Source organism: Achroia grisella, unplaced genomic scaffold (assembly GCF_030625045.1).
Source record: "Achroia grisella isolate CSIRO2021 unplaced genomic scaffold, CSIRO_AGI_Agris_v1 utg516, whole genome shotgun sequence".
Classification (NCBI taxonomy): Eukaryota; Metazoa; Arthropoda; class Insecta; order Lepidoptera; family Pyralidae; genus Achroia; species Achroia grisella.
This window is the reverse complement of record NW_026712909.1, coordinates 2,302,466-2,316,130: the sequence shown is the minus strand read 5'-3', so window position 1 is coordinate 2,316,130 and position 13,665 is coordinate 2,302,466. Positions and strand designations below refer to the sequence as shown.

General features: G+C 32.4%; 3 protein-coding genes and 1 long non-coding RNA gene across 4 annotated transcripts; 3 read left to right on the top strand and 1 right to left on the bottom strand.

Annotated features, from left to right (window-relative positions):
- Positions 1–2,229: 2,229 nt before the first annotated feature.
- Positions 2,230–10,153, top strand: LOC131847192 (uncharacterized). Its single transcript, XM_059196676.1, has 8 exons — positions 2,230–2,463; positions 4,675–4,755; positions 6,975–7,172; positions 7,720–7,839; positions 8,454–8,625; positions 8,892–9,036; positions 9,111–9,189; positions 9,880–10,153. Exons 1-8 carry the CDS (start codon positions 2,459–2,461, stop codon positions 10,103–10,105), a joined length of 1,026 nt encoding a protein of 341 aa, XP_059052659.1. The 5' UTR covers positions 2,230–2,458; the 3' UTR covers positions 10,106–10,153.
- Positions 9,209–10,706, bottom strand: LOC131847193 (uncharacterized). Its single transcript, XR_009357700.1, has 3 exons — positions 10,505–10,706; positions 9,970–10,087; positions 9,209–9,374 (listed from the first exon to the last, which is right to left on the bottom strand). It is a non-coding gene; the product is annotated as an uncharacterized LOC131847193 (long non-coding RNA).
- Positions 10,707–10,766: 60 nt separating this feature from the next.
- Positions 10,767–12,183, top strand: LOC131847190 (enoyl-[acyl-carrier-protein] reductase, mitochondrial-like). The gene is made up of 2 exons (XM_059196674.1): positions 10,767–11,113; positions 11,280–12,183. Exons 1-2 carry the CDS (start codon positions 10,870–10,872, stop codon positions 12,137–12,139), a joined length of 1,104 nt encoding a protein of 367 aa, XP_059052657.1. The 5' UTR covers positions 10,767–10,869; the 3' UTR covers positions 12,140–12,183.
- A 198-nt stretch (positions 12,184–12,381) lies between these two features.
- LOC131847118 (enoyl-[acyl-carrier-protein] reductase, mitochondrial-like) lies at positions 12,382–13,644 on the top strand. Its single transcript, XM_059196584.1, has 2 exons — positions 12,382–12,442; positions 12,797–13,644. Exons 1-2 carry the CDS (start codon positions 12,382–12,384, stop codon positions 13,642–13,644), a joined length of 909 nt encoding a protein of 302 aa, XP_059052567.1.
- The last annotated feature ends 21 nt before the right edge of the window (positions 13,645–13,665 follow it).

Below are 13,665 nucleotides of genomic sequence, written 5' to 3'. Positions count from 1 at the left end.
TACGCATATTAAATTATTTCGGACCATCAGTTAGTTTCGGATAATTTCGGTTACGGATATTAATTGTTTAAGGAATTTCAAAAGTAAAATACAAATAGCTAATAAAATGGTTACATAACGTGTCTCAATTAGGCTCCGCCCGCAATATTTTTTTATATCGGATATCCGATAGTTTCGGTTACGGTTACGGAGCTCCCAAACATTCCTGATATAGATATTATATGTAGTACGAATACTACGTAGTGTGTAAGATAGTACGGATGACACCTGATATTGTGCAATTATTGTATTAAAACGTGTGTTGATCGAGATTATTTCCTTTAAATTCATTCAGTTTAATATAGTAGTTAAATATTAATCTTCTCGGCAAAGATAAATCTCGGCAATATTATTTTCTATTTGTCTATCATATTGAGACAAATAATCTAGAGGTCGATGATTTAACTTGAATGAACAAGGAATTACTGATTTATCTCTATGATTACTTCATTGTGTATATTGTAAATACATATTAGTGCACTATACTAACTAACATAAAATGTATGTCATACGATAAACAGATAGTTTCCTAAAGTAATTTCACAACATGGCGTGAGGTCAACTTTTACTGGGTTAATAAGAAACATTCTCAATATCTCACAAGATATCACTTTAGAAAACGCTTTAATTAGAAATTGATACAGTCAAACGATAGGTACATTATAATTTTGTTTATTTGTTCTGCGAAGAAATAAATTATGGGTTTATTTATAAGCAATCAATAATGCTTCAACTCATTGATATGTAAAATATTTCTAATAGTATTTCTAAGTGAAATACTAATTCTTAATTCAGGAATTATAGTGTATCATTATAATACATTAGTGTAATGGATCATTAAGGAAATCTATAATATATAATACGATATTATCAATGGTTATTTTTAATCCAGGCTGTGTTAGGTGAACGTTGGAGTCGATCTTCTCCTAAACAGATAAAAAATATAATTTACTTTAGAAATTTGGTTTTCAACATAGAGTACAGACTCATCAAATTCAGGCTAATATACGGGGGTGAGTAAGTACCATACTAGGGCTAGGCAGTAAGTAGTACAGGCTAAACCAAGCAGATAAAATACTTACTATACTGTGCCAAGAATTAAAGTGGAAATTGCAAAATAAATTTAGAACTTTTCCCACCACCACGAACATAATAAAAAAATATTTACAGTTTTCCATTTTAGCTTTTTTTTTTTGTTAAGTAGTACAGTTCTATATACTGTCTCTAGCTTTCGGTTTCATATGTCTTTTACGATTAACACATTCGTTACATACACGATCCTAATTTATAATTTAATAATAATAATAATGTATCAAATGTAAAATGTAGACTTACCACCAAGGTTACACCTCCAAAGATCGTTCTACTAAACGAAGAAAGCTAAGAAATTATTTTATAGAATTAGTAAACCAAATTGACTTGTGGAACAGGAAGTAGTATGTCGCTACTGCCCATATAGTGAATGCCTATTGATAATATTATACGTAGATATATTTAAATTTATGGATATTGTATGTTTAGTAGATACCAAACAGATATCTAAATCTAAATTATAATAAAACCATGAGAATACTATAATAGATATGGAGACGTATCACTTTAGTCCTGAGAAATGACAGCATTAATTAACACAAAGTACTGTGCACCGTAGCCATTAGTCCCATTGCCATTCCACAACATTACCATGTACAATAAATTAATAACACAATATACTATAATTTAAATGGTACTTTTTGGTGTTTAATAATGCCAAAAGAACATTTACTAAATATCCTATTAGTCATTGGTTTATAATAAGCTCACAGTAAGTCTATGAGGAATTTAGATATGATTACCTTCATCGTGAAGCACAACTCAGCCCACAGAGCGTACTTTACCACTATATAAAAATATTACTACATAAACATGACATTACTACTGTTATCCCAGACGGGGTAGTCAGAGGCATCGTCAATTATCAACGTCGTAGTAAACGCAACACTTGACATGCGCATATTTCGCTGACTACATGTGAATTGGCAGGAGGCGTATCAGATGAATTCAGGCTTAATAATACCAAATATTTAAAATAAATACGGCACCGATATACATTTATCTATGGTAGACTATAAAACGTAGTGATTATCTACTCAGTAGACGCCTAATAACTATGAACAATAACTATTTACTTTATCATAAGAAAAACGAAATGTCACGTATATGGCACATTCCAACAAAATTAAATAATACAGTCTTTTACATTCACATAAATAAAACCTCAGAACAACAAACTATGGTTTTCAGCATAAAACCAATAAATTTGACACTACATAAAATAGTGGTACATCGTAATAAGTAATGTAATTTCAAGAAAATTAAAATTATATACGTTTTGTAACTCTTGTATACATTGATAAATTGACAATTATCAAAGTTTAAAATGCAGTTAGTGTTTCCAAAAATAACAATTTTCTTGTATTTTGTAAACCTTTTCCAATAAATTATTGAATAAATCTCATATAGTTCTTATTAAGGAAATTGGTTTTGCTGTTGAGTATTATAGTTACGTAAGTAGTAAAGAGTAGTAGCATTTTTTCTACTATGATAAAAGTAATAAATTAAAGCAAAAGCTAATAACATTTTTTGTCAGTATTTTAATGATTCCACACGTACCTAAAGAATTTGCTTACAGTCAAAACATGATATACCTAGCTAAAACTCAGAGTAACAAATTACCTATTGTAACTAGATTTATTAATTATCTAATGAAAGAGAATTGTGTTCCCACCTGTGTTAAAGATATATCCTGTTAGGGAACCAGTGGAAGATGATAAGGTGCTCATGAAGTCAAGTCTTTTTGCCCATCGTGAGAAATGCACCAAGTGGTTTTCAGTATTTTAACTGTAAAATTTTAGATTCTCCATACCAGAACCAAAAATCGTCGTAGACATAGAGAAAAAATATAAAATTCGCAAATTTGAACTTCTTGAGTTATCAAATTTCATTCACTAAGAAATATAAATAATTAATGTGTAAAAAGGTATTTATGTGTATAAGTACCACATCAGGTAAACTCCAAATGGACGCAGGTACAAAGCGCTTTGAGTTAAAACGTCTTCTGATCTCTACAATGCTCCATGTAAATGACCGGAGACTAATGTCAACAATAGCATACGAAAAACTATAGTGAAAGTGATTCATCTAAAACCATGCCACAGTCAGCAGCCCCGTAGCCTTCAACGTTTGATGACAAAAAGTGAATGTTTTATTTACATCAATTTGGATAGTACTTCAACGAAAATTTAAGAATGTAAATATTAACCATATCCTGTAATGCTAAACGCGTTGAATTTGGATAAGAAGTAATCTAGGCTATTAGATATCAATCTGTGTGCTAATTTTCATTCGAATTCGTCAGTAATTATTACGTGAAATTGTAGAGAAAATTCAACTATCCATGCACCGAAATTTCGTTATTATTCTTGTTCTTATTGTATATTCAATGGCAGAATAAGAATAAGAAGAAGAAGAAGTTATGAATAGCATAAAAGTATAAAAACTTACTGTAATTAATGTGACGAGAAGTTTATAAATTATATTTATCATAATAATATACAAGCTCGACAAAAAATATAAAACTAGAACCCTAAACATACGCCTGTCTATAACAAAATCGAACTATAGGTACATAAATATATCCCATAAGGAATAAACTACTTTTGAATGTGAATGTTCCAATATACTATTCGGTTATTAAACTTTGCTCATAATAGCTTACAAAATGGTTGAAATTTATGTTACGATTTATTCATGACGTGTTCGTACAGTCGTATGATTTTATGGTTAGCTCTTCGCACAGAACTCGGGATCTTTGACTTAGGTGTACCTACTTATTTCATTTTACCTACTCTTTGATATCTGAAGAATTACAGACGTAGATACAAAGTAAAATACCAAAACAGTAGTATAAAATAGGATAAATAATATTAGCTATTTTCGTGAAAATCTTAGTGTTACATTTTATTAGATACTGATTTGTTAAGTAATTTTTTGAGCTCATAATACACAAAGGTACATAATTATTTTATGAAACTAGATATTTTTCCAGACCATTTACTCTATAATATGTATTATTGATTTGTTAGACAGAATTTTAAAAATAATAATGGTAATATACATATTTATACCTCTGTAGTATGGCAGTAGTTTGATTAGGCATTAAAAAAATTCTAACTTATTTTGTGGAATGTAATCTAGTTAAAATTAATATCCTAGTACTCTTTCTACCAAAAAAATCTAGGGATAATGAAGGTGTTTTATATTGTATTATTTATTTGCAGCTACAGCTACAGCTACAACTACAGCTAATGGCATAAATTTAGATTGTATGTATGTTTGTATGTTTTATCAATTAACAAACCCTTGCAATCAGCTGGAGATAACAAATTCTCACCATAGTTATTACATGTGACTTATTGCCAAACCTGTTAACCAATCACATTTTATATCGTTATTTCACACATTGATAACAACTACATGTATATATTTGGTAAGTTGTGTATATTGCACCTATCTACCTACATGTCTTTAAGTTTTGCATGTTTTTACTCTACATTAAAAAACTAATGTTAATAAATATAAATTCGTTTGTTTCAGGAATATTCAATCGAGTTGGCGAAAAAATGGCGATTGGAAAGGCCGTTATTCCAAATTATATTCCTCTCGGCGTATTTCTACGTAAGTATAGTATTAATTAAGATCGGCGAAATTAATCTTTAGCTTAACATCAATCTTCAGATTTTGCCAAGCAGAAAAGGAAACTCTACTACACATCCTATGTGGTTCTAGCCCCTTCATGCATAAACATAATATCTCCTTTGGAAAGTACACTATTATCCTGAGGAGATTAAAGCCATCGCTCCTAAGAATATCAGTGTTACAGGTCTTAGCACCTGACAATAGTCCAAACCCCCCAATAATAATCAAAAAGTATAGTATTACAAAAATATAATGTATGTGTCCACGAATATTATGATGATGATTTTTGCAAATCATAATATCCAATATTTTTCGATAAATATGTCTATATTGTTTCTATATATAATATTTTTGTCGCGAAATGTCAAAGGCATTGCGTCTCAAACATAGCAAATCTCTAATGATGCAATCAGAATCACAAATTATTATTTTTAATATAAGTGTATACATAAAAAAATAAATGTTATATATATAAATAACGTAACGAATTGCTTGTTGTTATTAGTTAAAAATTCAGAACTTCGTTAATTCGTACATTTGGGTAGATATTGCCAATTTGGTACAATTAACATTGACATGATATGCTAAACTGTCGATAAGGGTTAATTATTCGTAACTACAGGCTATTACCAACATTTTTTCACTGATAATAAGAAAGTAAGCGGATATGAATCATACTCCATAGGGCCTGTAGATACAAATGAGGTTCTTTTGTGTGCAAAATCTTATCAGTATTATATACAGTGTTTATCATAACTGTAAACGACAAACCTGTGATAACCTACCTAATGTACCCTAATGTAATTAATGACAAAAAGATTCATCAACATAGGATAACGTACAAAAAATATAACTTTGTATAGGTAGGTATGTATACATTTACAGTAATATCCATTTGTAGCTCTTCCATTAATTCCAATTGACCCTTTTTGTTAGTATTAGTAATAGTTAGGTGAATTTCTCTAGGAGACTAACGGCGCCATTGCCAGCAAAGTTGTCAGATTCACCTTCCTGGACCGTAGCGGTTGATTCCTAGGGGCTGGTTTAGTTTCGTTTCATGTTCAATTTTGTGCTCCTGTCATCTTCTACTGGTACCCCGCCAGCATATACATATACGGTACGGTAGACTACATTATCGTCCATTAAAATGTCAGTCAAATAGCGATGACCGTTTGTATAAGTATTGTGACTATGAGTTAAAAAATTATAAACCGTGCCATAGTCTTTACAATGTAACAACTCTACTGAACTTATATCGACAAAATGCAATTCAAACCGAGGTTGCTTATTAAGTATAATGAGTCATCTGTACCGTGAGTCACAGAAGGTCTAAAAAATCGAGAGTCGATCCAGTGTAGCAGTAACCACAACTCACGAAAACTCTCGTTGTTCCTCGAGAAACTACGAAAAAGTTATTGCTTGCTTTAAAATTTTTTAACCGATAATATAATAAAATTGTATATAAAAATTGCATTTTAAATTAATGTATATTGTATATCCTTTATGAACCCTACATTTGTATGGTTGTTTGTTTGTATATGAATGAATATCCGACCCCTACTTTCCATAGGTTGATTACACGAGAAAAAATATTACAGTACCTATATATCAAAGTAACATATCATTGTCTCATACCAAAAAAAATATTTAATATTTTGTAAATCTTTTGAAACCACTAATTGATTTGATACAACCTATTAAACACCAGTATTATTGATCCATTAATCGATGCGGAGTTGCAACCAGTTAGTTACTATTATAAACCCACTGTGGACTATATTTTATATGAAATATTTTGTACATAGACTATTACCTTGACTTTTATTAGATATAAAAATAACAGACATGAATAAGTGACTGCCTCGAATCCGCAGCCCGTTGGAGATTGGAGCTATGCAGCTCTAACTAAGGTAAAAAAGCTCGTAAGTAAAGTAAAGCTATAAGTAGCTTTTTTATTAATTGATATTTGAGCGATAATATTAACAAATTCTTCCACAAGTATCCATGTCAATCGTATGAAATAGCGATACCGAGAGGTATAGGTAATTACTTGTACCTATAACAGAAAAAAGTTACTGCTGCACATTACAACAATGTCAGAGACGCTATCGTTTTCGTTGGAGATATTATAATTGAAAAAGACAAAAACTGAAGTTATAACAACATTTCTAAATCTACATTCTATTCCTTATTTCAAGGTCCAATGAGGAAGAGCCACGCCGCATATCGTTTTTGAGTAACGATTCTTCACCACATACATCCCAGCTAATAAGAATGTGGGCAAACCGACAGGAATCTCCATGCAGTTCTGAAGCACCTAGCCCTAGATATCTTACTTCTTTGCTTTCCCAAAGGAGTGAGACATACAACAGCTGTAGCGACAGAGAATCTATGCAGTTAGTAGTAGATTTGTTTTTCTTTACATGTCTTCTTATATCACGCAAGCGCGCAAAAGGCGGGTTCAATAAATGAAGCAAATTATTATCCACGTTCTGTTTCTTTCAATCCTAAAGAAACTTAGTGTGAGAATTAATGCTACATAAGTATTAAACAAGACTGTCTTTAAATAGAAACTGCATTATATGTAGAAAAAGTGTGTTGTTATAGAGGATGCCTTCCCACAAAACCATTTAAAGTAATAATAATAATAATAAATTTATTTGCAATAGATTTTGGGTACATACATATATGTAAGTGATATGAATTAATTACTTGTTGAGAAATTAACCGGTAACGATATGTTTCAATGTTTTGTAATTTGTTTATAATAAATCGTTGTACATAAATAGATAATTAATCGGGGGCCGATAGCCCTGTAGGTAGGCATATGTATTATATGTACTGCTATTTCGTTTACACTAATGACTTACAACTTTATATTTGTGTATCTATGTGCGCATATATATAGACTAACGAATAAACCATTTACTTTACATCTTATAGACTAGATGTTTTGGGGGGTAACGAAACAGTGTTGCTGGATATGGTACGAGCACGCAGTCAGGAGTTACAAGAAGCTCAAGACCAAACCCTGGAATTGCCTCGTGATGATATCTCTGATGAGTAAGTTACGTAAAATTTTACATAGGTACAGTAAACATTTAGGACAACTAAAGCTTAGCGGTTCGTACATAATTATCTGTTAGTGGTAGTAACTACATATATACCTACTACCACCACATATTTAAACGACTTTTAGTTGAGTAGATGTATAGGTAATAACTTAATAACATTTTTTTTATTTGATCATAACTTAAAAGTAATTTTACAAATAAATAATACCTGGCTATAAAAGTAAGAACAATATATTTTCGTTAAGTATTACATATGTACCTACTTAAATATGCCAATTACAGTATTAGATAATAAGTTAGTATCAAGATGACAAAGAGGCATTAGCAAAAAATACTCATGTTCCCACTTAACTTTCACTCTCGATTCAATTACGTCTATTACCTACAACTTTCTCACAGTTTTCTTCAGTAGCGGTAGAGTGCATAGACAGATGACTAGTGTATAATATTTTAATCGTAACACAACTAAATATATATATATAGTTTGCAACAGTGGCTCGATAAAATATTATTTTTAAATTGTCTGAAGACAACGAGAGTTGTAGCGAAGGGTTTTAATTTTATTTGCATTTTTAGTACATTTGCATTTTTTTACCAATCAAGTGCAGCCTGTGTACATGGGCTTAGTATGCGGATGACGGAGCGTAGCATCTCTCGTTCCCGTGTCTCCCGTATATCAACTCGACGGGACATGGATATACCCTCGATCCTAGCATTTACTGCCACCACTGAACCTCCTCCGGTAAACTCTATTACATACCTATGTATCAACTATGTTTTTCCACTGCAATGACAATACAGTGGGGGTAGGAGATTGTTAGTAATGGGAATTAGTCACCCCATTGCTAGCAATGTACCGTGTAAGGATGACCTCCACGTGTATCCCATGGCACGTGTAGAATGTATGTTGCTACACCCCTTATGTTTATTGAATTTTAATAATCAGAGATTTTTGTACTCATATACTAATCATTAATTTACGTACCTATATGGCATTTATATATGAAAGCATAAATTGTAATACTCTTTAAATTTTAAAAGGCGCAGCTCGAAATACCTGCCTTTAGCAAAATGAATCCTCCGCAGAAGGAAGAAATACCTCGGTGGTCTATTCGCCGGTCGGTCTGTCCAGTTTGTTCAGAAAAGTGGAAAGATCGTAGCTCTATAATTAATGTTAAGAATTCTGGTGGGTATACTAATGCTAAATACTAGTTTAGTTTGTTGTATAAATATCTCTATAAAAATAATTATGTGTACCAGGTCTGAAGAGAAATTCGTCATCAGAACTTCCAACAGTAATAGCGCCTGCACGGTTGCGAGCATCCATCACTATGGAATAGTAATAAAAATGTCTTTATTTTAGTTATAGATCGGCTTCACTAAACTTGGAATTTAGTCGTCCAAACTCTATCTTTTGGAGTCTATCCAATTCATATAGTATGAAACTTGATAGAGCCTTGTATATGGACACTATGATGTCATGGTTACATTGCTCACCTGAAAACTTCTTGCAATGCCCAGTACCTGAAATTACCCACAATGTAAGTCTGAATAGTGAGACATGAATAGCATGATATTTATTGTTTTCAATTCCCCAGTAAAGCCAATATAAATAATTATAACATAGAATCAGGAGCTCCCTCCATCGTACGCTTAGATTGTGGAATGAACTACCTGCAACAGCATTGGGGTTTTCAAGAATGGCATATTAGGGTTTCTTATGGGTCAGCAACACACACGTACAACCCCTGGTGTTTCTGGCATCAATAGGCTACGGTAACTATTTACCACCAGATGGGCCTTATGCTTGTTTGCCACCATCAATATTATAATAAAGTAAAGTTCGTTACTTATTATTTCAATTCATAAACTGTTTGTTTCTGTATCTGCATTTTTCAAACACCATGTTTTCGCACGTCTGTATACATTTTATGATTAAAACTGTTACGGGTAGTGTTTTAAATATATAAACTTGTTTTGTATGAAGATCCTTTTCAATATACCTAACCTTTTTATTTAATTACTTTAGTATTCCACGTCCTGCCTTGACCGCCGTAGATGAAGATGCAGGTCGAATTCTTGGTGGATTACGAAACACAAATGCATCGTGGCAACTAACGCGTGCTCGCAGATTTCGTCCTCCAAAACTTCAAGTCATGGCACCAGAGGCCATTGCACCGCCCCTGGCAGCAGCTCCAGTGGCACAAAAGGATTTAGACAACCGAGTGGTCCGGTTCCTTAAAAATGAAACTTGAAACTTGCATATTAAACTCTATTTTTACTACTCTACAACTAACATTATTATTAATTAACCATTAAAATAAACTATTACCAATGCCGACATAAATTTTAATTAAAATAAATATGTAGAAGTTAACTTGGCAAAAGTTCTGTGTTGACTCTGCAAGGCAATGTTCTACAAAGTGTGTCACGACACACTGGTGTCCCATGGTCGATTGACGATTATTATGCCCGCGGAAAAACAAAAGTGTAACTATAATATAATGTTACTATAATGACGATGACATAAATATAGTTTTTTTAATGCATTAATTATTTACTCCCGCCTTATTTTTGACGACGAACCAGCGAAAACTGGAAGAAATATAAAAATGTAAAAACATGATAGTTGATAGAAAACGAAGTCTGAAAACCCATCAAAGTAATTTCATTAAAAAGTTGACTATTTCTAGGGTAGACCATGTTGATCGACTTGATGACCGACAGTTATAAGGACATGGTATAAAAGTATATAGTTCTTAGTAATTTATACTATGTATGATTTAATAGTAGAAAATTAATACAAACATGTGGCTGTTTCGTATTGTTTTTAAACTGGGTATGTAAGGTACTTGAGAAAATAAAATGTGTCAAATCCAATATGTCAAACACAAAATTTGCAATGTCAAATCAGGCTGTCAAAACAAACAAATGGTCACCAAAAATTGAATTAGAAATTACGCAGTTATTTATTTAATATTCTTAATCATTTGCATTCATAGGCACCTTAACAATAATCATGGCTCTTTTCTCCCGCACAAAAATATTATATTCAACAACAAAATGTTATATGAACAAATACTGTAACCTAAAAGTCAGTGTGAGAAGTCTGATGTCAAAGCAACTAGTATACAACGAATTTGGAGATCCACTGCAAGTTGTAAAATTTAGAGAATGTTCGGTACCACCCCTCGGCAGCCAGGAGGTACTCGTGAGAATGCTAGCCGCACCAGTCAACCCTGCTGACATTAATACCATACAAGGTACAAAGTAACTTCTACCAAATTTATCTTGCAGATAAATATTATAACTCTTGGGTTATCTAATCAATTAAATTCTGACTCAAGATGAGAAAGGTATTTATTTTTATTTATTTTTATTGATAATAAGACTACATTTCTGCATTAACTGTATTTTAAATTGTTATAGGTAAATATCCTGTTAAAGTGGATTTGCCGACTGTTGCTGGAAATGAGGGTGTAGGTATTGTTGAAGACATTGGTAAAGATATTGAAGGCATCAGTCCCGGAAACAAAGTTATTGTTACAAAACCCGTTCAAGGCACATGGAGAACTATTGCTACTTTTACTAAAAATGTTGTACGAGTTGTTCCAGATGATTTAGGAGTTGTGGAAGCTGCTACCCTTACTGTTAATCCTTGTACAGCTTATAGAATGTTAGTAGACTTTGTTTCTGTAAAAAATAACAACAAAGTTGTTATACAAAATGGAGCAAATGGTGCCTGCGGTCAAAATGTTATACAAATCTGTAAAGCATGGGGTATAAAAAATATTAACATTGTGCGTAATAGACCTGACATTGCAGATCTCAAACAATATTTAGAATGCTTGGGAGCAACTTATGTACTGACTGAAGATGAGTTACGATCAACAAATATATTTAAAGAAAAAAAAATTGATAAGCCATCCTTAGCTTTAAACTGTGTAGGTGGCAAAAGTTCTTTAGAAATGATGAGACATTTACAACATTCTGGAAAGATGGTCACCTATGGTGGGATGTCTCGAGAACCGGTTAGCATTCCTACGTCTGCATTTATATTTAAAGATCTTTCTTTTTATGGATTTTGGATGACACACTGGAATGAACAAGCAAATCCTACAGATAAAGAAAAAATGATGACTGATGTTGTGTCATTAATGTGTGATAATAAGTTAAAGGGTCCTGTCCATAAAATGGTAAAGTTTGATAATTATAAAGAGGCCTTAGAAAATGCTCTTACTTCCACAGGATTCACAGGATGTAAATATGTTCTAGATTTTACTACATAATTCCCAATATTTTTTGCAATTGTATTTCTTTATGTTGTAGTAATATAATATGAAATATGTAACTGTGTTTTCTTTACATGCATGTAAAAATATTGCCTTGATAATAAAATCTCATATATGATTTAAAATTAATTTTACATATATTCTATTTAGTGTCCCCAAACATTTCAGATACTTATCAAACTACCTGTGCCGACGACGCCTATCACGTCGCCTATGACCTTTGGAAATGCATTCTTCAAATGGTGTCGTCGGCACAGGGCATCCGGACTGCACATGATAATGTAATCGCCCTGTGCGCACGTAATATATGAAGGGTCCTTTTTTATATTTTCAGAGCAACATCGAAATCGTTTATTGATTGTATATCTACTTTGACTATAATACCTTCTACTTCATGTTATGGAACGTATATACCATGTTATGGTACATGTCATTCTCCAATTTTTTACAAAAATCGTCGGATATATTACAAAATTCTCTACATTAATTTGACCGCCTCGGTGGTCTATAACACGTCGGATTGTCGCGGGTTCGATTCCTGAAGGTGCAAACTGACCAGTAGAGACTGTGCCAGTAAAGCTTGGTCGTCTTAATCAATCACGACTTGATAGTTTAAATTACTATTTAAGTAATATAAATACTTTTTTATTCCAGGAAATAATATAATCTTACCTTGCCTACCATCGATTGGGGGCGACGAAGGTGTTGGAGAAATAGTAGAGATTGGTAATCATGTATGTACAGTAAAATCTGGCGAAAGAGTAGTATTAACTTCGAGATTACTTGGCACCTGGCGTTATTACGGAATTTACCATGAAAGAGATGTTCACATTGTTTCGCCCAATCTACCAGTACCTGAAGCTGCCATGCTGACTATAGCTCCTTGTACAGCTTATAGAATGTTAAAAGATTTCCAAACATTAAAACCAGGAGACACAGTAATACAAAACGCTGCTAATAGCCCATGTGGACAATGCATAATACAATTATGCAAAATATGGGGTATAAATACAATAAACATAGTTGCAAATCACTGCGGATATGAATCAGTTAAGGAGCATCTATTAAATTTAGGAGCGACTTACGTATGCACGCTCGAAGAAGCTGAAGAATTAACAGAGTTCAACACATCTTTGACGAGACCCCTTTTAGCGTTAAATTGTTTAGGTAGCAGATATGAAAATGTAATGCTGAAACTACTTGAGCGTAACGGAACTATAGTTTACTATGGTTGCGCATTTAATTTACCCTTAGTTAAACAATTTTTACGGTACGATGCAACATTTGGCAGATTTCATTTAAATGACTGGGATGCTAAAGCAACTTGCGTGGAAAAAGATCTTATGATTAATGAAATTGTACAGTTGATGGTCATTGGAGAGTTTAAAGCACCTCTATATGAACCAGTGGAATTGAAAAACTATGTTTTCGCTTTTAGAAATACTGTACACTGTGAAGCTTTTGCTACAGTAAGTTACGTTTTTGATTTCACTTTACCGTAAATACTATTATTTAAAATTGAA